A 25415-nucleotide genomic window follows, 5' to 3' on the forward strand; every position below is an offset into this window, starting at 1 on the left:
CGCCGTCTCGATCACAGGCACCACACGACTAGCTCTATCTTTCTTATCCAGCCACGCTATCAGTTTGCCTGCTTTATCTCCCACATCATATAGACGTCCCTGCTGTTCTCTACTCATGGCCTTAGCTGAGTCAGTAACCAACGCCCTGTATTCCAACTGTTTTAGTCGCAGAACATGTGTCTTAGCACGGGTAACCTCCCGCTCCAGGCCAAACTCTAAGTCCGCTATCTCCGTCTCGATCTTAACCACCTCCTCATCCCTCCGTTTCTTAACGCCCGCGATTAACGACAGGGCCTGGCCCCTAAGGACAGCCTTGAAAGCCTCCCAAAGCGACACCGCATATGAAACAGAACCCTCGTTTTCTAGAAAATATTGGTCAAGAGATTTTACCAGGTCAGCACGAGTTTTAGGGTTCCAGAGATACCAGGGATTAATCGGGGCTACCCGTCCCTCAGTCCCGGAATTAAACTCCATTCGAAGCCATAGCGGAGAGTGATCGGAAATTCCCCGAGCCAAATGCTTAACCTCAGTGATAGAAAGTGCCTGTGCAGCAGGCACCAAAACATAATCAATCCGTGAAAGGCTACTGTGAGCGCCCAAATGAAACGTGTACTGCCGCTGAGCGGGGTGTAACAATCTCCAGCAATCTACCAGGCCCAGAGTGTCAATGAGACCGTGGAGCCAATTCTGTGCCCCCTTAAAATCCCTAGGTGGATGTCGATCAACCATACCAGAAACCACAGCGTTAAAGTCGCCACCTAATAGCAGTGACCCCTCGGGGAGAGCGAGGATAACCCGCTCCAAGTCCGCAAAAGTAGTTGACTACAGGCCACGGGGGACATACACAGAAACCAGGGAAAGGGTCCGGCCCTCCCACCTACCCCTAAGAGCGACACAGCTCCCTCTATCATCGAGGACAGTGGCGTCAATCTCCAGCGGGAGAGAATTCTTGACAAGGATACCAACCCCCCTGGAACCAGAGGAAAACCCAGCATGGGCGACCAAACGATACCCCTTCCTATTCATGGCATGACAAGTATTACCTATCAAGTGCGTCTCCTGAAGAAGGACCACATCAGGGGAGAGACGTTTCAACAACTGCAGTACTACCCCACGTTTTATCCTATCCCCCAACCCATTCACATTCCAGCTCATCAGTTTCAACCCCCTACCCCCCATCCCGAAAGAGAAAGAAGATCCAAACCCAGTAAGAATCCAGCACTTCGATCAGAGGGTCTAACAATACATTGCCTTGCATAAAAACAAACAAACTCCCCAACAGAACCCCCATACCCCCACCAACATCCCGTTACAAACCCTGCACCCCTGCGTGAGACTAGAAAGCCACCCCAACTTGCAGTGTGCCTGTTGCCCCCACATCTAACTAAGCTACAAAAAGTCAATCAGAGGAGGAAAGAGACCCACCAATAGCCCCGCAACCTCCCCAAATGTCACATCAAATCACATAACAGAATCAGCGAACCACAGTTCGAGGCCAACTAGAGACCCCAGAAACCAGACAACAGGTGTCTATTCCTGTTCCATCGGTCCGCCTTCCGCCCCACCAGACTGTTCCTCCTGTGCACGCTGGCTCGGCAAAGTGTCCAGCCAGTCGGCCACCCCCTCCGGTCGATCGAAAAAATAAGTCCGCTCCGCATGTTCGATCCTCAACTTGGCCGGGAAAAGCATAGTGTACTTGAGGCCCATGTCACCCAGTCTTCTTTTTACCCCTAGAAAACCAAGTCTCTGCTTCTGGACCGATTGGGTAAAGTCTGGGTAAAAGCTGATAGTAGTGTTCTCAAACTTTATAGGTCCACCCATCCGTGAGGCCTGCAGGATAGCGTCTCTATCACGGAAATTAAAGATTCTTGCGATGATAGGCCGCGGTGGGGCACCCATCTTTGGTTTACCGCCCGGAACTCTATGGGCCCGCTCGACCGTAAAAAACGTACTCAGTCCCTTGGGTGCAAGGTGGCTAACGATGAGATCTTCGACGAAGAAGTCAGCCACCGGATCCTCCGCCTTCTCCGGAACTCCGGTGATACGGACATTATTCCGCCTAGCCCTTCCTTCAAAATCCTCCAGGCGACGCTCAAAGAGGTCATTGGAGGCCCTCAAATTGCGGACCTCTGTCTGCAGGTCAGCGACATCACCCGTCAGACTGGAAGTTTCAATGTCCAACGACTTGACTTTCTCGTTTGTTTTCGTCAAGTCTGTACGGATCAGGTTGACATCTATCGCCACAGAATCGAGCTTGTGGGCGAGAGTCTCCATTTGTTGCCCAAGGGAGGATTTGATCCCATCGATAGCGGCCATAACGTCATGAAGGGTCAGCTCTGTTGCCGAAGTCGGTGGAACTCTCGTGTCCTCTAGCGACCTGCCCGGTCCACCGGGGGATCCCTTAGCCTGGGCGTAGCGATCCATGATGTTAGTCTGGGTATAGCCACCCCGCCGAGTGGTCTTAAATTTCTGCTTTTCCCCCTCCGGTTTCCCCGCCATTGCGGGATGGAGACCGACTTGGAGCGGTTAGACTAAATAGAAAGATGGCGGCCCCTGGGACCCCCGAGCGGAGGCCCAGCTTCAGCCAGAGGGCACCGGCCAAGTGTCTTCCCAAAACCAGCAAGACAATAAATGTAAATGTGGGATACTTGTAAAGCGCACTGTTACTCTACCCGAGTGTCCTGGCGCTGTAGACCGCTGGGGAACCCGTCCTGGTTTTCCCTGTGAGATGGTCCCTTTCTGGGTATCTCCAGGGTGAAACCAGGCATCCCCGGCGTCTATGGGGGGCCGTTGTAGAGATGAGGCAAGCTTAATGCCCAGAGTTACCGAGTGTGTTCCCTTGTTAGAGTAGGCACTGAGGCGAGAATTATCGAGTCCGTTGACCCTGGTCCAAGACCCTGCCGCGTCGGGAATTGAACCCTGGTCCCGGGCCGTTCTCTGTTTACAGGTCTGCCGCCTCTAACCAGTGAGCCACACCTCTCCACTCCAATGAAAGAGCACACTCCAGTGCCAGCACAAGATAACAGCCCTCAGCACGGGGGGAAGTTTCCAGTCGAAGATCTTTATGGAAGACAAATCGAAAGTGAAAGTCAACCGGACCGGTCGTCCCTGTCCCCTCAGGCCGGTGTTGTTCAACTACAACTCGGGCACCATGCCAACTCCACAGCCGGGCATCACGGAGACGTAGGCCGCAATCTTTGGAGCACCACAACACCAGTTCCCGGGGTCCGATTTGGGATATAAATGCAGGTTTCGCCTCACCCGTGGTTCGTCTTCACGAGGGCATCAATGAGGGACAGGATAGATGACAGGATAGATGCGGGAGGTTACGAGGGTCTCGGGAGCCCTAAGCTCACGTGGCCATCTTGGTTGCGCGCGAAGCTCCTACCCGAGTTGAGCATAATTATGTGGAGGTAATGTCGGAGGGATGGTCGGAAGCAGAAGCGAGGAGGCTGAATGGGGTCAATAGTGAGGGTTTTATTAGACTTTCACGTTATAATTATAAGGTATACAGTCCGGGTGAAGCAGCAATGGACAGTCAGAAACGGGGTGGTGCGGTAGAGAGTCCGGGGATAGGTACTCCTCTCTTCAGGGTGCTTAGAAACCTATTACGGGCTTCTGATGGTCTTCTCAGTCTTGAGAAACCTATTACAGGTTTCTGATGGTCTTCCTGGAGTGGGGAAACCTATTACGGGTTTCTGATGGTCGTCCTGGAGTGGCGAAACCTATTACGGGTATCTGGTGTTCTGGCCCGGTTCCAGGTGGCACCTCAAACAAAAGAGAGTGGCATCAGTGTCTACCCTTTTACTAATATGGGGTACCGTCACCAAAACCACGTGAGTGAGACAAAGGAAGGTTTGTGTAGGACAAAATGAAGCTTATAAGGAAAAGTAGGGTTTAATATGCTAAGGCTCGGCGTGTGCTAAATCATAGGAGGCACTTCACTTGCGCCGAATATGTGGTCAGGGATCAGGGAGAGGTGTGAAGCAATTTACTCGGTTCAAAATCTGTGGCAATTATCAGGTCGAGGTGTGAGATACACAAAGTGACTTGCTGTCAAACCCGCCCTTTCCCACATTATTTTCTCACCCACTGCAGTCTCCTTCCCCTTCCCTAAGTCCCTGTCCCGCCACGTACCGCTAATATCCACAACTCTCCGGAGTTGTGGCGGCTCGTGCGTCCTCTGGACTCCACCAGACTTCGCTCCAGCTCTCCGGCTCCTCGTCTTCGGTTTCCTCGGGTTCGGCGTAGGCGTTCTTCTGTGGCGGCTCCTGGATCCTCCGGGTATCCTCTTCCGGTCTTTCCTCCGCAGTCGCGCCCAATGGTGTCTCTCCTTTCCTTTTTAGCGTCTGCTGTTCCTCTGTGCGTAATCCTGATTGGTCACGGGAGGCGTCTGTCCCGCCTCCCAAGGAACGAGCTACATCCAGGTCATTTCCAGAAGGCTGTGGGAGGAGGGAAGAGTCACGTATTAGCAATGGTGATCCGGTAATGGTTTCCTCCTCATTCTCATACTGGTAGGGAATCCACGTTATGTCTTTGGGGTGATTCACACGGGTGACGATGGGGGCGGGGTCACCCTCACAGGTAAATTATGAGGTGCTGCGTGGTATTATGTGGAGTGTAATTATGTTGTGTGATGAATTGCGTGGGGATGAATTGTGGAATTGTGTGACATGTGGAATTATGTGGCATGTGTGGTGTATAATTGTGCGGAGTGGAATTATGCAGCATGTTACAGAGTTGTATTTTGTAGAGGGTAATTATGCTTTTTGGAGTGCAGTGTAAATATGTTGTGTGAAGTATAATTATATAGGTTGAGGTGGGATTATGTGTAGTTGAATTGTGTTGTGTAGAGTGTAATTATTAATTGTCTGGAGTGTTATTAAGTTGTGTGGAATGTTATTATGTGATGTGGAATTATGTGGTGTGGAGTGAAGTGGAAATATGTGCTTTTTTCATTTTTAGGATTGTAATTATGTGGTATGGAATGTTGTAGGGTTAAATTATTTATAGTTAAATTGTGTTGCATGGAATCAATCATTTGTAAAGGGCACTACATACCCGCGAGGGTCTCAAGACGCTGGGGGAGGGGGGGCGCTACTGATCGAACAGCCAGGGCTTGAGTATCCTCCTGAAGGTCAGCAGGTCTTGGGTCTGTCGTAGGCTCAGTGCGAGGGTGTTCCATGTCTTGGCGGCGAGCCACCAGTGGTTGTTCTTTGGATGCGCGGGACGGTGGCAAGTGAGAGGTCGGCGGAGCGTGGCTGGCGGTTGGGGATGTAGAAGGAGATCCGTCTGTTGAGGTAGGCTGGGCCGGTCTTGTGGAGTGCCCTGTGTACGTGGATGAGGAGCTTGAAGGATAGCCTCTTGCTGACGGGGAGCCAGTGCAGGTTTCTCAGATGGGGGGTGATGTGGCCGTGGCGTGGTATGTTGAGGATCAGTCGTGCAGAGGCGTTTTGGATGCGTTGTAGTTGTTTGATGAGCTTGGTAGGGGCTCCCGCGTAGAGGGCATATCCGTAGTCAAGTCTGCTGCTGACGAGGGCCTAGGTGACTGTCTTTCTTGTATCTGTCGGGATCCATCTGTAGATCTTGCGGAGCATGCGGAGGGTGTTGAAGCAGGAGGAGGAGACGGCGTTGACTTGCTTGGTCATTGAGAGCGTTGAGTCGAGGATGATTCCCAGGTTGCAAGCGTGGTAGGTGGGTATCGGGGCTGTCCCTAGTGCCATCGGCCACCAGGAGTCGTCCCAGGCTGAAGGGTTGGAGCAGAGGATGAGGACCTCCGTCTTGTCCGAGTTCAGCTTCAGATGGCTGGTCTTCATCCAGTCAGCGACGGCCTTCATTCCTTTGTGGAGGTTGGCTTTGGCGGTGATGGGGTCCTTGGTGAGGGAGAGGATCAGCTAAGTGTCGCCGGCGTGGGAGATTATGTTGAGGTCGTGCTGTCGGGCTACGTGCGCGAGCCGGGCCATGCAAATGTTAAACAGCGTCGGGCTGAGTGAGGATCCCTGGGGTATGCCGCAGATGATCCCGGAGGCTTTGGAACGGAATGGGGGGAGGCGGACGCTCTGGGTTCTGCCGGAGAGGAAGGAGGTGGTCCAATCCAGAGCCTTGTCTCGGATCCCTGCGGAGTGGAGGCGTGCGCGTAGTGTGCGGTGGCAGACGGTGTCGAAGGCGGCAGAGAGGTCTAGGAGGATGAGTGCTGTGGTCTCACCATTGTCCAGCAGGGTCCTGATGTCGTCGGTGGCGGCGATGAGGGCAGACTCGGTGCTGTGGAACCCTGACTGGGAAGGGTCCAGGATTCTGTATCTTCAAGGTATCGGGTTAGCTGTCTGTTGACGGTTTTCTCGATGACCTTGGAAGGGAAGGGGAGCAGAGAGATGGGCTTGAGGTCTCTTGGGTCTGCCTTAGGTTTTTTGAGTAGGGCGTTGATCTCGGCGTGTTTCAAGATCTCTGGGAAGGTCTTGAGGGCGAGATTGATGACGTTGCGCCGGTGGGGTGCGATGGAGCTGCTTGCTCTGTTGAAGACGTTGTGCAGGAATGGGTTTGAAGGAGAGCCGGAGTGGATTGTGCGCATGGTCTTGATGGTGTCATCGATGCTCACGCTGGCCCAGGCTAGCAGGGGGTCGTGGTTGATGGTGTGCGGAGGGTCTGTTGTGTTGCTGTCTTTGGGGCAGTCTGGGTGTTGAAGCTGTCGTGGATGTCTGCTATCTTGCGGTGGAAGAAGGTGATGAGAGAGTCGCACAGGGCTTGTGACGGTGGGATGTCGTTGGTGTTGGAGCTGGGGTTGGAGAGTTTCTTGCCGATGTTGAAGAGCTCCTTGCTATTGTATGCGTTGTTGTTGAGGCGGTCTTTGAAGGAGGTCCTCTTGGCTGCCCTGATGAAGTGGTGGTGGATGCTTGTTTCCAGTCCAGGGAAGACATGGCTTGGCAGTTCGGGCTGGACTGTTCCCATGAGGCACAGGGTCGGACTGATTTGCATATGGCCATGTCTGAACTGGGGTGGTGGAGTGAGCTAAAGAATGATGATGGATTAAACCCAGATCAGTTGACTGGGGGTGAGTGTTTGATTTGCTCAAACGCTCCGTCCATCATCTCCTTTGGTATTGCCAGGTTTCACTTGTACACATCGTACAAGTGTTTTGCAAGGAGTGGAAGACTTAATGAATTTGAGCCATGCTCTGTTTGTTATTATAACACGCAAATCAACATTTAAAAAAGGCACAGTCATCAGGCCACAAAACAGAGCCATAAACAGGCAAAAAAAAAGCGCTCACACACACCAGGCACTGCCTAAGCCCTATAGGCCAGTCCGACCTTAGCTCAGACACACCTTTCAATTCCTCAATTCTTCTGTAGCCCGTGACCCTCCTTCCGAGCCTCGCCATAGAACACACAGCTCAAGTGGTGAAGCGCTGACCTGGCAAGTAAAGCAACATAAATGACGCAGTGGTGGATAGTGAATTTTATATTTTACTGCTCCAATTTCCCATATGTGACTGAAAGCACTAGAATATGCGCATTGGAAGTCTGACGCTGGTAAAAATTGGAGCCTTGCAAGGTCTGTCACAGGTTGGGAGGGGCGAGTACAGAGGCCATTTTTATGTCTTTATTGCTTGATTTTGCTCATGAGAAAGCGCCACTCATAGTCATTGAATGTCACTCATAATTACACTGAAATTATGAAAATGTATACATAAACAATCTGAAACCTTGGCAGCTATGATGTTCTCTGCAGAAATCAGAGGTTTGCCTGCACCAGGTTACACTTACTCCAGCACTTTAAAAGTGGCAGTTCATTCAAGGTCCAATCAGGCCTCCCATAATGTCCGCTTACTCTGCGTAGAAATGCTGCAAAGTTTTTTTAAATGCTAATCTGTGGTCAGACTAAACCTTCCAAAAAGAGCTGCTTTCATAGATGTATGACATTACAACGCATGCTTTTACCACGCATGCTTTTACATCGCGGTTTTTACAACGCATACCATTACAACGCATAGCGCTTTTGGGTGCTGGATAGTGAATAGTTTAATTTACTATTCCAACTCCAGTCCCCGTGGACATTAGGGAGGGTGTTGGATAGTAAATTAAATCTATTCCCTATCCTAGAGCGCCCCCTGCGCAATGCGTTGTAATGGTTTGCGTTGTAAACGTTGCGATGTAAAAGCACTGCGTGGTAAAAGTTGCGTTCTAAAGGATGTTTCCCGCTTTCATCTATGAGTAATCAGTCCGTTTCTGGGATGCTAAAATCACAGTAAGACCCAGTGACCTACCCTCTAGTTCCTCCTCAGTGATCTTCTGTCTGAGGTAGGGTTCAACTGGGATCTAGCGTGTTTTAGGACTATGTGGTTTAGACTGCCCTGGTCTGAAGTGTTTCTTCCATTTAGCCAGGAGTGTGAGAGGAGGGAAGATCCGAGCCTGAAGCAGTATGTGCAGTGGTACCTCTGATGCTCCCAGACTAGAGTTAGGCCACAGCTCCAAGCGCCACAGTTGGCACCTAGACCCTTGGCTCAATCAGCTTGTCTGCGGAGAAAGGTCTGTAGGTGCATTAATACAACACCTGCTGGATGGAGGGGGACATGAGGCCTCCTCTGTGTGTGTGAAAATTGGGCCTCAGGGGCCTGCGACCAGCAGGCAGAGGCTCAAACTTGAGAGGCTGGATGAGGCAATATAGTAGACTGTTAGAGCATGCCTCTTTATGGACTCTAGTCAAAAGAGGAGCATTGAGGACCACGGGAGGGCCAACAGGCGTTGGATAGCTGTGAGGTGACTGACCACAGTAACAGGTGGAACTACGAGAGATGACTGGAGGCACTAACCCTCTGAGGAGCAATAATTCATGGCAGTAAGGGGAGGGGAGGTTATGTCTATGCACTCCGAGAGTGTATTGTGCGGTATCAATACAATGTCACCTGGGTACAGTAACGCTTTTGGAAACCATTGTCACTCATTTAGCAATTACTCAATGTAACACCCCTAACCAGTGCAGCTATATATCTATCTTGCATCTGAAGAAATCAACACTCTGATACAGGTAAGAGTTACCAATACACCTAGGTCACAGGAGTTACGGGACCTTCACAATTAACGTTTTTGTTTTTCATTCCGGTATGTCTGCTGCTGAAAGTATCTTTTACCGCCATGTGAAAGTTTAGAAGAAAACAAGTAGGAATCAGCCTGGAAACAGACTCCTGCATGTTATTTCTTTAATACTTACTCATCTTTATTTCCGTTCCCCCAACATCAAAACAGCAATGAAATTGGGCACTTCAGCGCTGTGGTGTCATCGCGTTGGAATCTTATATCACGGATCCTCCATGCAGAGCGGACATTTTTGCACATCGCTCCCGCAGCGAGGCGGAGGTTATCCCGGGTCACAACATCACCCACTCCAGAGCCCCTAGCTCCCGTGAGGAACCAGTCCTTGCAGATGTCGCACTCGAAGCAGCTGACATCGTAGGGCTGCCGGTGCATGGTGCACGCACGCGCCTGCAACAAATCCTCCATGGACCCAAATTTATGGACACACTACGGAAATACGGCAAAATGCTGTGGGCATAGAAAAGGGACATTCAATACAGGACTACCACACAGACAGCTGTACTGCATAACGAAATTTACTGCATCGCGTTTAGGAGACAGGGGAAGCACCAGAAAACAGGCGGCGGCCACATGAAAATAATACTACACCAGCATTGATTAGCAGCACTGGTACCCGAGGAGGCGCGATGCCTGTTATGCGTGATTTTGCATTTCATTGCGGTGATGCGGATCACCACACTTAAATGCGTTAGTCTAACACCAGATGCGTGGTACTTGGCAGGGCTGAATTAGGTGGTGTGGATTTGGACAAGCTGTGTACACTAAGGCTTTTATGTCATGGGGTATAAAGTGGACGTTTGTCTATTTTTCTTTGTAAAAATAATATGGACTGTTTCGTTACCTTCCAGTATATTGCTGAACAATTTATTAAGCTAAATGGTATTGTTTCATTGTGTGCGCATGCAGGGAAGAACGAGTGTCTGGCAGACATGCAAAAAATCATCCTATGTCTCAGTATTAACTTCCACACTTCTAAGCAGTAATTCTAATGCTAGAATGAGTTACCTGTTTGCTTTACAATGACAGTTAGTAAAACAAGTAAGTGCTTTGCGAGCCTGTATAAGTAGAAAAGGTTTTAAAGGGACTTGTTTTTGTGCAAGATATTGCTTTTCCCAGTTCACATAAGGGATACAAAACATCTCCAGATAATAATAGGGTTGACAGGATGGTGCGATAGCAGAATATTGATACTTGTGGATCTGGTGAGGACTGCGGGCAGCAAGTGCTTGATACGCTATTTGCATACGAAAATACTATATATTTTTTTTGCTATACTCCATTAGGTATTAGTAAGGAAGGGGGAAGAGAAGCGTTCACCGTCAGCATTAGGTTAGTCTTAGTGAGACAAAGAATGCTGTGGTCTGTGGTAGATGCCTCCCAGAAGTCATAGGTATATGTATCAGGAGCTGCCATTGAAAGGAAGTGGAAATGCGCTTTAGCCATTGCCGGTATTGGTGGCTACTGTGCGGTTGCAGACTTCGCTGGGCTGACAGTGGGTGGGGAAATGCTAGGTTGTCACTGTAGGTTTAATTACATGAATTGTGCGTTCTCTCTGCTGTTTGTCGTTGGGGTACTTGCTGACTGGTACTACACATGGGATCATGTTTGCCTTTGACAAGAGGTATGGTTTAGTAGGGTACATAGTGTAAATTAATGTTGGTCTGAGGAAACAAAAACCGGACCCTTTGTACATTTAATATTGTTGTGTGCATCATGCAGAGAATGAAAAGTAGCAGGAACGTCTTTGATGCAGTAGAGGCTAGCAGGAAGAACTGTGGTTTTGGTGGTCAGTTGAAGAGATTGTTTAACATGTTTTAAACTACCACAGTGGCATTGGGGAGGGCAGCAGCTGAAAGGCTCTGTCTTTACTGGTAGGCAGTGTTTAGATCAGGACCGGCCATCAGTCTTTCTGACGGTGGTGGAAAAGGGAGCAGTGGGTGGCAGTCATTGTTTCACAGTGACATCCGAGGGTGGTTTTAAAGGCGGATTGAAAATCATAACTGCGGGTTTCGTAGGGGTGAGAGTAGAGTTAATGGATGCGTTAGTAGCAGGCACGAAGGCAGTGGTCTGTGTTTGGAGGTGGTCAACTGAGTGGGCTTCGCTTGAAGGTGGGTCATCAAGTAGGAGGATGTGCTTGGTGGGCCGGCTAGAGGCAGTGTTATGTAACTTTGCTGGAGGGCGAAGCAGCAGTATTTACTGATGTATGTAAACCGACCGATGAAAGGGCGGATGTGACCAATGGAGGAACCAGAATCCTTTTTTTATGGCTGGGTTGAGCCCCTGCAGTATGGCGGGTCGCTGGCCTGAGAGCTCTTGACTAACGCAGAGAATGGGGGGCCCCCTCCATGTACTTTGCAGGGGGCCCCCTCAAGTTTTGTTATGCCACCTCCCTGAAAACCAGACACGGGCGTCAAATAGGCTTGGCGCTAGGAGCTGCTATCTAAAACATTCTCAGCCACTGGGGTTCACCACAGACTCCTACACACACCAACTGGCTTCAGAGGCTCTGGCATATCCTGGGGATGGAAAAGATCGCTGGCCTGGAGAGGGGAGGCATTTGGAGATCTCTGGTGCCTGTGCGTGTCCCTGCTTTCACAATAGCTAAAAATGCCCTAGATATCTCCGACTACTACGCCTGCCGGAGACCAATCAATCGCCACCAACCTCAAATCACTGAAACCGCAAACTTACCGACTGTGCATTTCAAGAGTCCCAATGTGGGGGGATATGAGGGGGAGAGGTGGAGGGGTAGTTTGGGCAGGAGGGGGTTTCTTTGCCAGCATGACATAGGCAATAACTTGTCAGGACTTTGGGGCTGTATGTTTATGGCAAAACGTGAACCTTGCTGTTGGCATTGTTTGATTTGTTGAAATGCTAATAAAAAAGAATTGAACCATAAAGGTTAAAGACACTATAGAAATGCAGAAACATGACTAACCGAGGCAACATAAGATTAATCTTATGTTGGTTTTACGTCAGGTTTTCTTATCTTGAAAATACAATGGTCTAAACGAGAGCAGCCCATGCCTTAATATTCACTCGTTCAATATGCATTATTGTATTAACATAGGATTGCTGTCACCCAACGTAAAGCGGGGACCCTTCGCCCGTACGCTCCGGAGATCCCGCTGGGTATGCAAAGGAATCAAGATCCCACTCATGAAGGTGGACACTGTATCGACCTGATATACACCAACTTTGACAATATATTGTGTCATAAACCCACCCAAGTCAATTGGTCAGACCATTTTTTACTACAATTTACTATTTTTAAAGTTAATAAAGGTTCCCTTAAGAAATCCCTACCCCCCACTATACGCAGACAGTGGCATAAACTCACACTGGAGACGTTACAAAAGGTGTGGGAAAAACCTGAGATTAGAGATACTGAGGAAGTAGAACATAAGTTTACTATGTTTCAGTGTTCCCTAACTGCAGCCATTGATAAAATTGCCCCTTTGAAAACATTCAGACAACTACCTGTGGCTAAACAGGAAAAATGGTATACTGAGGCTCTCAGGAAAGAGAAGCAAGAATGTAGGAGGGTAGAGAAGAGATGGAGGAAATCACACTCTGAGGAGAACAAAAAGGCATATCGTGCAGCTCAAACCAACTACTATAAACATATTAAAGCTGCCCGCAAAAATAGCATTGCCCAACAGCTCATAGAAGCCGGAAACTCTCCTAAAGAACTGTACAGGATTCTTGAAACATTCGTAAAACCAGTGGCCTGTACAAGTCCTGATGACTTCTCCCAAAGTTTATGTGATGAAGTCTCATCATTCTTCGAAAACAAAATAGAATCCATCTATGAAAAAATTTTAATCTCCCAACCAAATAGTGATACTCTGAGTGTTTCCTCCCCCAATGAAAATACTAACTTTATATTAACTACATTCCCCCCTATCAATACTGAAGAGCTTTATACTATAATGACCCAAATAAAATCTGGATCGCCGGATGACCTTATCCCTGTCAAAACCGTATCCTCCCTCCGCACCCTGTTAGCCCCCTACATTCAGGATGTAATCAATCAGTCTCTTAAAGAAGGAAAAGTACCAACTGAATGGAAAAGTGCAGTGGTGAACCCCATCCGCAAGAATGCGGCTCTCCCGTGGACGGAACTTTCCAACCTCCGTCCCATCTCCCTTCTGCCCTATTACAGCAAGATGGTCGAGAAGCACGTTAATGCACACCTGTCCAACTACATCGAGGCAGCGGGCGGCCTAGACCACTCGCAATCTGGTTTTAGGCCCAACCATAGCACCGAATCAGCCCTCCTGTCAGTGACAGATAACATCAGAATGTCACTCGACAGGGGGAGCTCAGTGATTCTGGTGCTATTGGATTTGTCCGCTGCCTTCGACACGGTGTCGCATGAAATTCTTCTCGACCGTCTGAAGGGAGTGGGAGTAAAGGGGACCGCTCTTGCGTGGCTTGAAAGCTTTCTTGAAGACAGACAACAAGGTGTCAAGCTAGGCTCCCATAAATCTGTCTGCAGGAAGCTTACCAAAGGTGTGCCACAGGGCTCATGTCTGAGCCCTACGTTATTTAACGTATATGTGGCCCCTCTGGCAGAGATTATAAGATCTTACGGGTTCTCCCCAATTTCCTACGCTGACGATACTCAGCTGTTGTTTCCCTTTCATACCATCACACCTGCAGTCATGCAATCTTTTCAAAACGGCATGAGAGCGGTGGCCGGCTGGATGGCCCAGAACTTCCTCCAATGCAATGTGACCAAAACGGAGGTCATGTTGTTTGGAGGGGCCACTCTGCTTTGGTCGCCAGATTGGTGGCCACCTGAGCTAGGACCTGTCCCAGCGCCCAAACAGACCATCAAAAATTTGGGGGTACGCATGGACCAAAATCTGATTATGAAAGATCACGTCAGCCAGGTCACGGGAACGTGTTTCCGCACAATTGGTCTTCTACGGCGTATCTTCCCTTTCCTACCAAACACCTATAGGAAAACGCTGGTACAGGCACTAGTCCTTGGACGGGTGGACTATTGTAATAGTCTACTCATTTCCGCCAACCAGGAACAACTACGCAGACTGCAGGTGGTGCAGAATACCGCGGCAAGACTCATCCTGAATGCCCCCCCTCGCACCCCTTCCCGTCCTCTCCTTTCCCACCTCCACTGGCTCCCTGTACAACAGAGGGTAAATTTCAAACTCTGCTGTATCATGCATAAGTGCATCTATGGATCTGGTCCCAAATATCTAAAAGATATTTTCTTTCCCTATTCTCCCGGTCGTGCTCTGCGATCCAGCAATACCATGTTGCTGCATGTACCGAAAGTTACCAGAGCTAGACAGGGTGGCCGAGCACCTTCCCTTAAAGCCCCCCTGCTGTGGAACTCCCTCCCTCCGCAGCTGAGACAAATCTCCAATCTTTTTTCCTTTAGGAAGAAACTAAAAACTCTCCTGTTTACATCAGATTAATCTGGCCTCTTTTTCAGTCACCCCTTCACTATAATTTTGTCCAACTCATACAGTAGCCACGCGCGGAGATACCCCTTCGGGGCTGATTCAGGCGCGATATAAGAATTTAAATAAATAAATAAATATGCTGACGGCACTGCCGCACGGGGGAGACTGGACTCCATTGGCGAACTGGGAACAGTTGGGTGTCCAGATGGTGGGTGATCTGTACGTGAATGGGGAACTAATGCCCTTCCCTACACTGCGTGATATGGTTGAGCTCCCAGTGGGGGACTTTTTGATTCATGCTGCGATCACGACAGCAATTCAGAAACACTGGAGAATAGGGAGAGCGGAACCGGTATTGACACTGGCTTGCCAATACGTTGTGATGGCGGCAGGGACTGTTAAGGCTGTAACGTGCCTCCAGTCCCGGCTGCTGCGGGAGACTCTGTGCCCCTTGGATGCTCTTAAAGCTAAATGGTAAGTGAGCATTGGCCGCCCGATTCCAGATACCACGTGGGAACACATCCTTAAAAGGGCGTGGAAGAGCTCTAGGAATGCCCGACTACAACAAATCCAATTTTTTATTTTACACAGGGCCTATTTAACTCCGGGGAAGATCAGGAAGTATTTCCGGGTCCAGGACGCGTTGTGTCCCAGGTATCACGAGGAGGATGTTGAACTAGAACATATGCTATGGTTTTGCCCACGATTGGAGAGTTATTGGGAGGAAGTTGGGGGGCTTCTGAATACTGTCACAGAACGACAAATAGAATACGATATGGCCACCTGCCTGCTGCATTGGTTCCCACACACAGCTAAGACCAAGGTCACCAGCAAATTTATTGATCTGGGGCTCCTGCTGGCTAAGCACGAAATCACCTGGCATTGGAAGGCGAGAGTGGGTCCATCGAGTGAGCGCTGGCGGAGGGAATTCTGCAAGTGGGCGAATTGTTAAAGTGTGGTGAGGCTTCGACATTTATTTATTTATTTATTTATTTATAAATTTATAAAGCGCCTGGTGACCCGGAGGCATCCCCGCGCTATAAAGTTACAACATCCAAGAGGAGGAGGGGACCGGATGACTATTTAGGGAATAGGAAAGTCTTTAGTTTTTTTCGGAATAGGGCGTGGGAGGGTTCTAGACGCAGGTGGCGAGGCAGTGCGTTCCACCCTGAAGAGGCTTTGACCGAGAAGCGGCGGCCGCCGGTACGAGCCTTCTTAAATTTAGGGACGATGGCCAGATGCTCATCGTCCGAGCGCAAAGACCTTGAGGCTTTGTAAGGGGCGACAAGGTCTTTCAGGGCGGCCGGGCCGGCACCATTAATGAGTTTATGACTGGTGCACATTGCTTTAAACTCAATTCGCTGGCGGACAGGGAGCCAGTGAAGGGCCTTGAGGGCCGGTTTGGCAGAGGCTCTAGGGGGGAGATCCATTATGAGCCTAGCCGCAGCGTTTTGTGCCCGTTGGAGTTTGGCGAGGGTGAACTCCGGTGCACCAAGGTAGACGGCATTGCTATAATCAAGTCTGGCTAGGATGAGCCCTTGAACCAGCAGCTTCCTGGAGAGCGGGGGGAGGAGGGGGAGGATCTTGCGGGTAGACCGCAAGAGGCCAAAGCATGTTCCAGAGGTCTTGGTCGCCTGGGTCTTCATGGTGAGGCTTGGTTCAAGCCAGACGCCTAGCGTTTTGACTTGGGTCTTAGGAGTGGGAATCTCGCCAAAGGTGTCTGGCCACACCGCGGCGGGGATTGAGGACCATTTGTTACCCAGGAGCATAATTTCGGTTTTGGCACCGTTCAATTTAAGGGAGGATTCGCACATCCAGGAATAGATGTCCTGGAGACAGTTCCTCAGGCTGTCTGGATGTTTGTCTAGCTGGGAGAGGGAGACGACAAGTTGGGTGTCATCAGCATAGTTGACAACCTTGATCCCATAGGGGGTCACAACATCTTCCAGAGGGGCCATATAAACATTAAACAGGGTGGGACTAAGCGAGGACCCCTGCGGGACTCCGCATGTGAGTGGACGGGGGTCTGAGCGAGAGTTGCCGTCCCACACCTGAAAAGAACGGCCTGAAAGGAAGGAGTTAATCCAGGCGTGTGCTGAGCCCACAATTCCTGCTCTGGCCAGGCGATGTAGAAGGACACGGTGATCCACCGTATCAAAGGCGGCACTGAGGTCCAGGAGGATCACCGCCACTGATCCTCCTGAATCAAGAATGCGCCTTGATTCCTCAATGACGGAGAGGAGGGCTGTGTCCGTGCCCTGACCGGGCCGAAAGCCGGTTTGAGAGGGGCGCAGGATTTTGTTAGTCTCAAGGAATTGAGAAAGTTGGGAATTAACTAGTTTCTCTGCCATCTTGCTGATGCAGGGAAGGAGTGATATAGGTCTATAATTAGACATATCGTCAGGATTCAGGTGGGGTTTTTTTAACAGGGCTTTGACAACCGCGTTTTTCCAGCTGGGCGGCACTGTGCCTTGTCGCAAGGAGATGTTAATAAGATCCCTAATGGTGGTGACTATGCTGGGAGCGGCAGTTTTTAATATTCTAGCCGGGGCCGGGTCAAGAGGAGAGCCGCTTTTCATTTTGGCTAACGTGGAGGTGACCTCAATGAGAGAGGTTGCTCTGAAGGAGGACAGCCGCGGGCTGTTCGTGCAGACCTCAGTATCAGTGGGATTGAGGGGGGTAGTCATGGGAAGAGAGTCCAGTATACGCGAGATTTTAGAGTCGAAGAACGAGGCAAGGTCATTACTTCTGTCTGGAGGGGCATGGGGGGCGGTGGGGGCCATCGGAATGTTGAGGAGTTCTTTGACAATCAAGTATGCTTCTTTTGAGGAATTGGTGGCGTTTTGTATTCTGTTGTCATAGAATCCTGCTTTGGCAAGTTTGAGAGCTGACTTATAGCGTCTTACTGCGCTATTGTAGAGGTCTTTGTTACTATGTTGCCAGTTCTTTCTCCATTGCCTCTCGGCCTTTTTACACTCTTTGCGTAGGACCCTGAGGTCATCGTTATACCAGGGGGCTTGGCCCTTAATCCTGTTTTTGATCTCCCGATTTTTTATGGGGATGAGTTTGTCAAGGGTGGACGATATCCAGTCTCTGACTTGGGAGTCGGCGGTGGCGGGGTCTTCAGAGAGGCAGGGAGTTGAAGCGTCCAGGGCTGTGGACCAGTCCTCCACAGAGAGTCTGGCCCACGCTCTATCTCTGGTAAAGGTGGGGGGATTTTGAGGCCTTTTAAAGGCTCCAGGGAGATGGGTCGTGACCAAAAAGTGGTCCGTCCACGGGAGGGGTTGGGACTTGATGTAAAGGAGGGAGGGGATGTTGGAGAACACCGGGTCGAGAAGGTGCCCTTTCGTGTGTGTGGGATCAGAGTTGGCGAGAGACAGACCCAAGGCCGCTAAGTCGTCGATAAGGTCGGTTGCCCCAGTGTCAAGGGGATCCTCAAAATGGATGTTTAGGTCACCAGTTATGATGAAGTTGGGTGTCAGGTGAGCTGCGGAGGTGACGGTTTCCAGCAGGGCGGCTATGAAGGGGGCCGAGTACCCGGGCGGCCGATACACCAGGAGGCCTGACAGGGAGTTGGTTGAGGACAGCTGAATCGTAAAGAGACAGCTCTCTGAGTCTTGGATCGCGCAGTCTTTAGTTCGACAGGTAAAGTGGTCCCTGTAGATAATGGCCAGTCCACCTCCTCTACCTAAGGGGCGAGGTTGGGACATGATGATGAAACCCGGGGGGAGGGCCATGACAATGTCGGCGTTGGAGTGCTCTGTAATCCAGGTTTCTGTGAGTAATAGTATGTCCAAATTAAGGTCGACGATCAGATGGTTGATATGCAGGGCGTGTTTAGGGAGTGATCTGCAGTTAAGAGTCGCAATTTTAAGGGCAGGGGGGGGGACCTGTGGTTTCGGGAGGGAGAGATTGCCTGGTTTGCATTTGTCACAGCATGGAAAGGGGACAATAGGGTCAAGTAGTACCAGACAGGCGCTGTTTTTAGAGGGTCTAAGGCTGAGAAGCTCTCTACGAGAGTAGCTTACCTTGGAAACGGCTGGAACAGGCGTAGAGTCTGGCCCGAGGCCCGGTCGTGCGCAGACGGGCGCAGACGGGCTTGCCTTAGGCGCGCCTTCGGCGCGCAAACGGCGCTCCCGCTGCGCTCGTCCGCTGCGCTGGTGAGGGCGGCACATTTATGCTAGACATGCCGCCCGCTCAGGTAATGATAAGGCGTTAGAAGTGGCTAGATCGTGGGAAGCCCTAGTTCAGACTTTGAAGGATCACCAATCGTCAGACGGGGAGGAATGAGTGCTCCACGTCCATGTGATCAATATACACGATACATAGCTAGACCAACCATTTGCTGCACTGCTGAGATGGGTAGAGAGATTCTGGAAATGCCCACACCACCGTTACTATATAGGGGGGGAGGGCTTTGTGGTGGGGGATGGGTATTGACTTGGTAATGTCCCTGAGGCTAAGGGTAAGCTGCGAGGTCGCTTGTGGAAACATTGATTTGGTGAACTATGCCTCGAGAGGAGAGGGGTGTGGAAGCTATAGGACGAGCGCAATAAGCTGAGGTGTAAATGTGATACGGTGTTAGTCTCGTTCCCAGGGGATTGTTTTCGTTTTATTTGTTGGGGGGGTTGGGAGAAAAAGTAAAGCAGATATTATGAATCTATGGCGGCCGATAATGGTGGGCGTTGAGTAGCGTGCAGGTTACTACAGCTTTCATAACCTATGCCTCCCGACCTCCGGGTTGTGGGCTAAATGGCCGTGTATTGTGCGTTGAGGAGCACTGTGTTTAAGACGTGCTGGTTGTAGGACGATTGTCCGAACTAAGGCCTAGATGTATCAAGCTTTTTGCGATTCGTTAAGGCCGAAATTCGCAGAATTTCGGCCTTAACGAATCGCAAACGGACATTTTGCATCTTTTGGGATGTATGAGAAATTAGCAAAATAAGGAATCGCTATTTTGCGATTCCTTAAATGCCATGTATGAAACATTTTTACATTGCGAATTCAGGTTAAGGAATCGCAAATTAACACCAATTTGAGGTTTGTGTTAATTTGCGATATCCTTTCAAAAACCAAAATATGACAATTTTGAAGGTGGCATGTGACACACATACATGCCCATAGGGCATGTATGTGTGCCATATGCACACACATGTAAGTTTCAGGGGTGCAGCAGGGTGTCCATGAGACACCCCTGCACCCTTGAAATAATTCTCAAATTGCGATTAGCAAATTGCGAATTCGCAATTTGAGAATTACTTAACAATCATTCCTATGGGCCTCCTGGCCCATAGGAATGCATGGGAAATTATTCCTTATTTGCGAATTCGCAAAATGCGAATTCGCAAATAAGGAATAATAAGGATTCTCTAAAAAAAAGCGATTTTTTACATACATTCCATTTTGCGAATTCTAAATAGCGATTCGCTAAAAATCGCTATTTAAGATTCGCAAAATGGAATCTTGATACATCTAGGCCTAGGTGTATAATATGTCAATCTGCAATAAAAATATATTTCCCCCAATTTTTTTTTTTTAAAACATAGGATTGCTGTCACTGTGAAGATTGCACTACCTTTCCTTGAGCTTTTGTGTTTTGTGATTCTCCAGGAGGACAACCAGGACTGAATACTCACCCTTAGAAGCACCACCCTACACCACAGTAATCTATCATGTCGACTCTTGTTTTGGATAATTATTTTTCCTCTTACTAATCTCACTGTCCAAACCAAAATCTGACACAAACCCCAACAATCATCCTTTATCACACACAGCCAGCACAACAAATAGTCTTTCATTGGTAATCCATCATCAATCTATACCGAATAATACCTCCATGTGCCGTTGTTCTAGTCTCACCTTCAAATGATCATCCTCGGACAGCGTGTGGTAGACAGAACCAGCATGCCTAAAACAGAGCAACAAACTCATATTGTTGACAAAGCGCTGCCAAATTAACAGCACTGTCACAAACAACACCAGCGTACACCCAAGAAGATAACAGAAGACACTAGCATAAACATAGGACACCCTCAAGTGCACAACATTGCATTATAAGACATGTACTTGAGATGTAACATAGAAATTAAAAGCACTATTCTGTGGCCAAGTGATTAATAGTTAATCTTCCCAGTCGAGAATAAAATGCCATAAAGTTGCACACACTCTCTACTTCTACTAATCACGCAAACAAGTAACTGGAAAAGAAAAAACACTATTACATGATCATTTCTACAGTCTGATTGATGGCTCTTCTAGATCCGCACAAAAGGCACCCAGACAGTGAATGTGCTATGATTCCATAACAATGGTGGTTAAACAAATGTGAATAAAATCAGATAACATATCAAACACACATCTGCTGACTTTTCACTAACTCTCCCACTCATGGCACATGGCGCAGAAAGTGAAAGAAAAGTAGAGAAATTGTATTGTAACTTTAGGACATCACCATAGTCACCCCACAATGTTTCAGGCTTTTACATTTATTTGGAATAGTCCTGATCAATTCCTAGTTGAGATAAGAAGTAAGGAAAGTACATTAAAGAATTAAGGAAAGAACTAAGGGAAGGGCACTGTTGGTAAACATTAGGTTATCAGTGTAGGCAAGTGGCAAATCAGGGTTGCACAATCTACATATGGAATGTACTGAGGTCCTGCCAATTGCAATAGTAGGATACTGCAAAATGAGTTGTGTATTTTGTTTTGATTTACCTACAGATAACTTGTGAATTACTTGATCATGCTAAATATTCCCTCTTATACCTTTTGTTACAGGTACCTAGCAAACACAGTTGAAGAAGACGAAGAGGAGTCAAAGTATGAAATATTTCCATGGGCTTTAGGAAAAAATTGGAGGAAACTTTTTCCCAGTTTTTTAAAGCTGAAGGACCAACTTTGGGCCAGAATTGATTATAGGGCTGCTGTCAGCAGGCGTTGCTGTGAAGAGGTACTATTACCCTTTTCACCTTTCTTTGCGTATTATCAAATACTAGCAGCCCGTCCCGACGTTGTCCGGGTATGAATTGCTGCCGGCCAGCAGTATATTGTTTTGTAGGATTTCGTTTTGATAGCATTTCTTATCTGTGACAGACCTGTGAAACGCTCCGATTCACAGTGCACTGCTGATGCATTTTAGAGTGCGCGTTCAGTAGTGTGTGAACTCGAGTTTCCCTACTTTATTTTTCCTTGCAATATTATATAGCGCGAACTCGACAACATGACATGAGCACAATTTACATTACAGAAGAACACATTCATTTGTGGTAGACACGGGAAGACAAAGCGATTTGCCTGGAATCACAGGATGTTGAGCTGATGCCGAGATTCGAACGTAGCTCCCCAGCTCTACAGTTCGCAATTCTAGAACTTGTGGCGGGAGGTGTGTCTAACAGTGTATGTCGGTGCTGGCCATCAATGAGAGAGACCTGTGCATTTTTCAAATCGGTGGTCAAAAAATATGAGTATGTTGCTGGAGATGTGGGCCGCCGTGCCACCAATGTACTTACCGGGGAGGGTAAACACCCATTATTCCGCAACTTTCTTTCCGCATACCATCACTCCGCATACTTTCATTACGAAAGTACCATGACTCCGCAATGCCATTATAACGCATGGCATTACATTTTATATGCTTTTACCACGCATACATTTACAACAAAATTCGTTGTAAATGCATGAATGGTAAAAGCATGTTTTTTTTAAATGTTTGGATAAGGTAAGTATGGGTATAGGGGTATATGTTTTAGGGTACTGAGGTATATGTTTTGGGGAGTTTGGGTATTTTAAGGGTTCAGATATAGTTTTGGGTTATGGGGTACAGGGGTAGTTTTAGGGTTTAGGGATAGGTATGGGTTTTGGGGTACAGGGGTATTTTTAGGGTTCCGGGCTAGGTTTGGGTTTTGGGGTACAGGGGTATTTGAAGGGTTCAGGGCTAGGTTCGGGTTTTGGGGTACAGGAGTATTTTTAGGGTTCAGGGCTAGGTTTGGGTTTTGGGGTACAGGGGTATTTTAGGGTTCAGGGGTAGGTTTGGGTTTTGGGGTACAGGGTTATTTTTAGGGTTCAGGGCTAGGTTTGGGTTTTGGGGTACAGGGGTATTTTTAGGGTTCAGGGGTAGGTTTGGGTTTTGGGGTACAGGGGTATTTTAAGGGTGCAGGGCTAGGTTTGGGTTTTGGGGTACAGGGTATATTTATAGGGTTAAAATGGGTTAGTGTTTAAGGGTGTTGGGGTATTTTAAGGAGTAAGGGTGGGTTATGATTATGGGGTGCAGGGGTATTTAAAGGGAGCAGGGTGGGATTAGCACACGATATGAGACATGGCATGAAGGGCTGAACGTACCACACGCCCCTAGCGTTTGTCATGCCCCCAGCACACGCCCACAGCACAACGCAGACACGCCCACAAGGGACTACTTTGCTGGCACGGTTCTTTTACCTTTTAAATGTATATGGTGGGCGTCTGCATAGCCTATGTCCTTCTGCTGCAACTGCCCTTTCCAACGCTGTATTGGGTGTTGTGATTGGTGCTGTGGTTCCTGAGATTACCCGCCTCAAAGGTTTGGGCTCTCTCTTTATTATATTAGTATAGATAACATTTGGAGTGGTTATTGTGAATTTGTATAGGCTTTGATGCCAAATTTACACCTCTTTGTTATGCATGTCATGTAAGAATTGTTTACAGTTCGCCCATAATGGATTTTTCCTAGAATCACATTTTTTAATATTCCCGGTCGTTGAAGTGGGAGCCACCTATAGATATTGAGCAGTATAGAAAATAATTTCCATTAGAAACAGCTACAAAACAGTGCATATTTAGTATCTATTCAACCTCAGTTGAAAAGATCAGAATTTCAACCAATGAACTCCACTTCACTCCTTCCAGTCATTACCTCCCAGATGTTCACCACATGCCATCAGTGCATGGGGTCTTCAGTGAACTCTGCTCAGTTTGCTACAGGCTGTGCTTTTTCTCCACCCCAGGGATTTTTCTGGATTTATCCAACCACTTTGACAATTCTTTTGTCTTTGGGTGGTTTGGACCAGATCGTGTCCTTATCTCTGGAATGTCAGCTTTTCCAAGTAAGGATCAGGCCCTGAGGAGCTTGTGGGAAAAGGCCATCTCCAAACAGAGGACCCGCACAAACAGTGCATTTAATGCCTTTACCCCAAGCATAAACATCAGAACAGCAAATTATGTGGAAAATTCTCCACAAAACACTCCAGGATTGTGAGAGCAGGGTATTATACAGATGAAAGAGTCAGAAATGTTCCTTCCACCACTTCCAGTAAGTGTGTTAAGAATTATTTGACCTCTAATGCTTATGTTCTTTTCTGGAACATGTTTACCTTCAAGTGCCCAACGTTCTCTCCTGGCAGTCGCTTCCTGGTTGAGGGTCTAGTGTCACTCTTGGGCCTGCAATTAAACACCAGGAGCATCTTGTGTGATCGGTTTTTGAGTGTCGACTGCTTTGTGTCAGTAGCCTTTCTGCCTGGGTGTGGAGTCACTTCTCAGGTCCGGAGACCAATGAGTTGTGTGCTACCCGACTCACACCTGAGCTTTCCAAAGACTTCGGGTCAGACAATGCCTGAACCTGATATCCTACTGCGTTGATGTGCACCACATCATCACACTAGTGTCTTGCCACATGGAAGGCGCCCATCAGGCACCATTTTGCATCTGCATGTTACCTGGCAACATTTCAAGCATGTATTTTTGAGCCGGACACACTGTTTTAGTGTGCATTGTTGACTACAGATCACATTTAAATCTATCTGTACATTGGAGGTGAGACTAGTGCATCATAAATCTACTCCTCACTTGACAATTCCCAATTTGACATGCTCTGTTCTATTAAGCATAGAAAATTGAATATCCTCAAATCTATGCTACGTGATTTTTTTACTGCTTTAATGACATTGGCAGTGACAAGTGAATATTGTGATCTGAAGGGCGAGATCCTTCTAGATCAGTTAGAAGAGAAGAAAAATCATTCAAAAAGAATCAGGGGAGTTTGTTGTCGACATAGTACCCGGATCTAGAGCTGGGTTTGAGTATAGCTCGAGGAATAGAACATTTCGAAGCTTACATGAAAGAAATGTCAAATGCGAATCATACACTGACTTGTAAAGAAATCAAGGTACAAGGCGTCAAGTTTAAAGACATTCCGAAAACTGCTTATGGCTCAAAACGAAAAGTAAACAGGATCATTTGAGGAAGGAACCACAAGAGGGTAGGAACAAAATATGTTTTAGATATGGAAGCAGATCTCCTTCAGGCAAAGCAAACCCCACCCTAGGCTAGACTCAGACATCTTTCAAATGTGGTAGAGAAGGTAATTTTACTCAGGTATGCAAATCTGGCATCTCAGTCAAAAGACAGAATAGTACGGTGTCTAGATTGGAAAGTGAAGAAGTTGGTGGGGAAAGTAAGTGGTATGTGCTGACTGTTGTGGATGAGCTTCCCAGTCTGGATGATGAGGTGGTAGGACAAGGAAACCACTATTTTGAAATATTTCCATCAATGGTCTTGAAGTGAGAGTCATGGCTGATTCGGGTTCTCATGTCTCCCTAATTGGAGAGGAAATGTATCAAAGTGTTCACAGTATTATTGTAAGGGAATCAAGGGTTAAAATGTTTGCCAATGGGGGAAAGAAAATTAAAGTGAAAAGTGAGTTTGATACAGTTTTGGAATTCAATGGCAGTGTGGCTAGAGGTGCAGCGTACATAGTCAAATGTATTGGGCAAGTATGACCAAGGAAACTGAACATAAAACTGGATCCCAATCATCCTGAACAGGTAATCTCCAAAACCAGGCTTTTAAGTCTGGCAGGAATTAAGGTGTCATGAGTATTATGTATTTTCTCTCTTGGGCATTAGCTTGAGTTACACGA

The 25415-nt window shown here is 48.1% G+C and overlaps 1 protein-coding gene across 3 annotated transcripts in view; it reads left to right on the forward strand.

Moving 5' to 3' along the window:
• Positions 1-25415, forward strand: part of SPDYA (speedy/RINGO cell cycle regulator family member A) — a 656819-nt gene that overhangs the window by 414258 nt on the left and 217146 nt on the right. For all 3 annotated transcript variants that reach the window (XM_078647510.1, XM_078647512.1, XM_078647511.1), the window contains one exon: positions 21305-21476. In XM_078647510.1, coding sequence (XP_078503636.1) covers positions 21305-21476 — 172 coding nt within the window. The remainder of the gene's footprint in view (positions 1-21304; positions 21477-25415) is intronic.

This window comes from Lissotriton helveticus, chromosome 6 (assembly GCF_964261635.1).
Source record: "Lissotriton helveticus chromosome 6, aLisHel1.1, whole genome shotgun sequence".
NCBI lineage: Eukaryota > Metazoa > Chordata > Amphibia > Caudata > Salamandridae > Lissotriton > Lissotriton helveticus.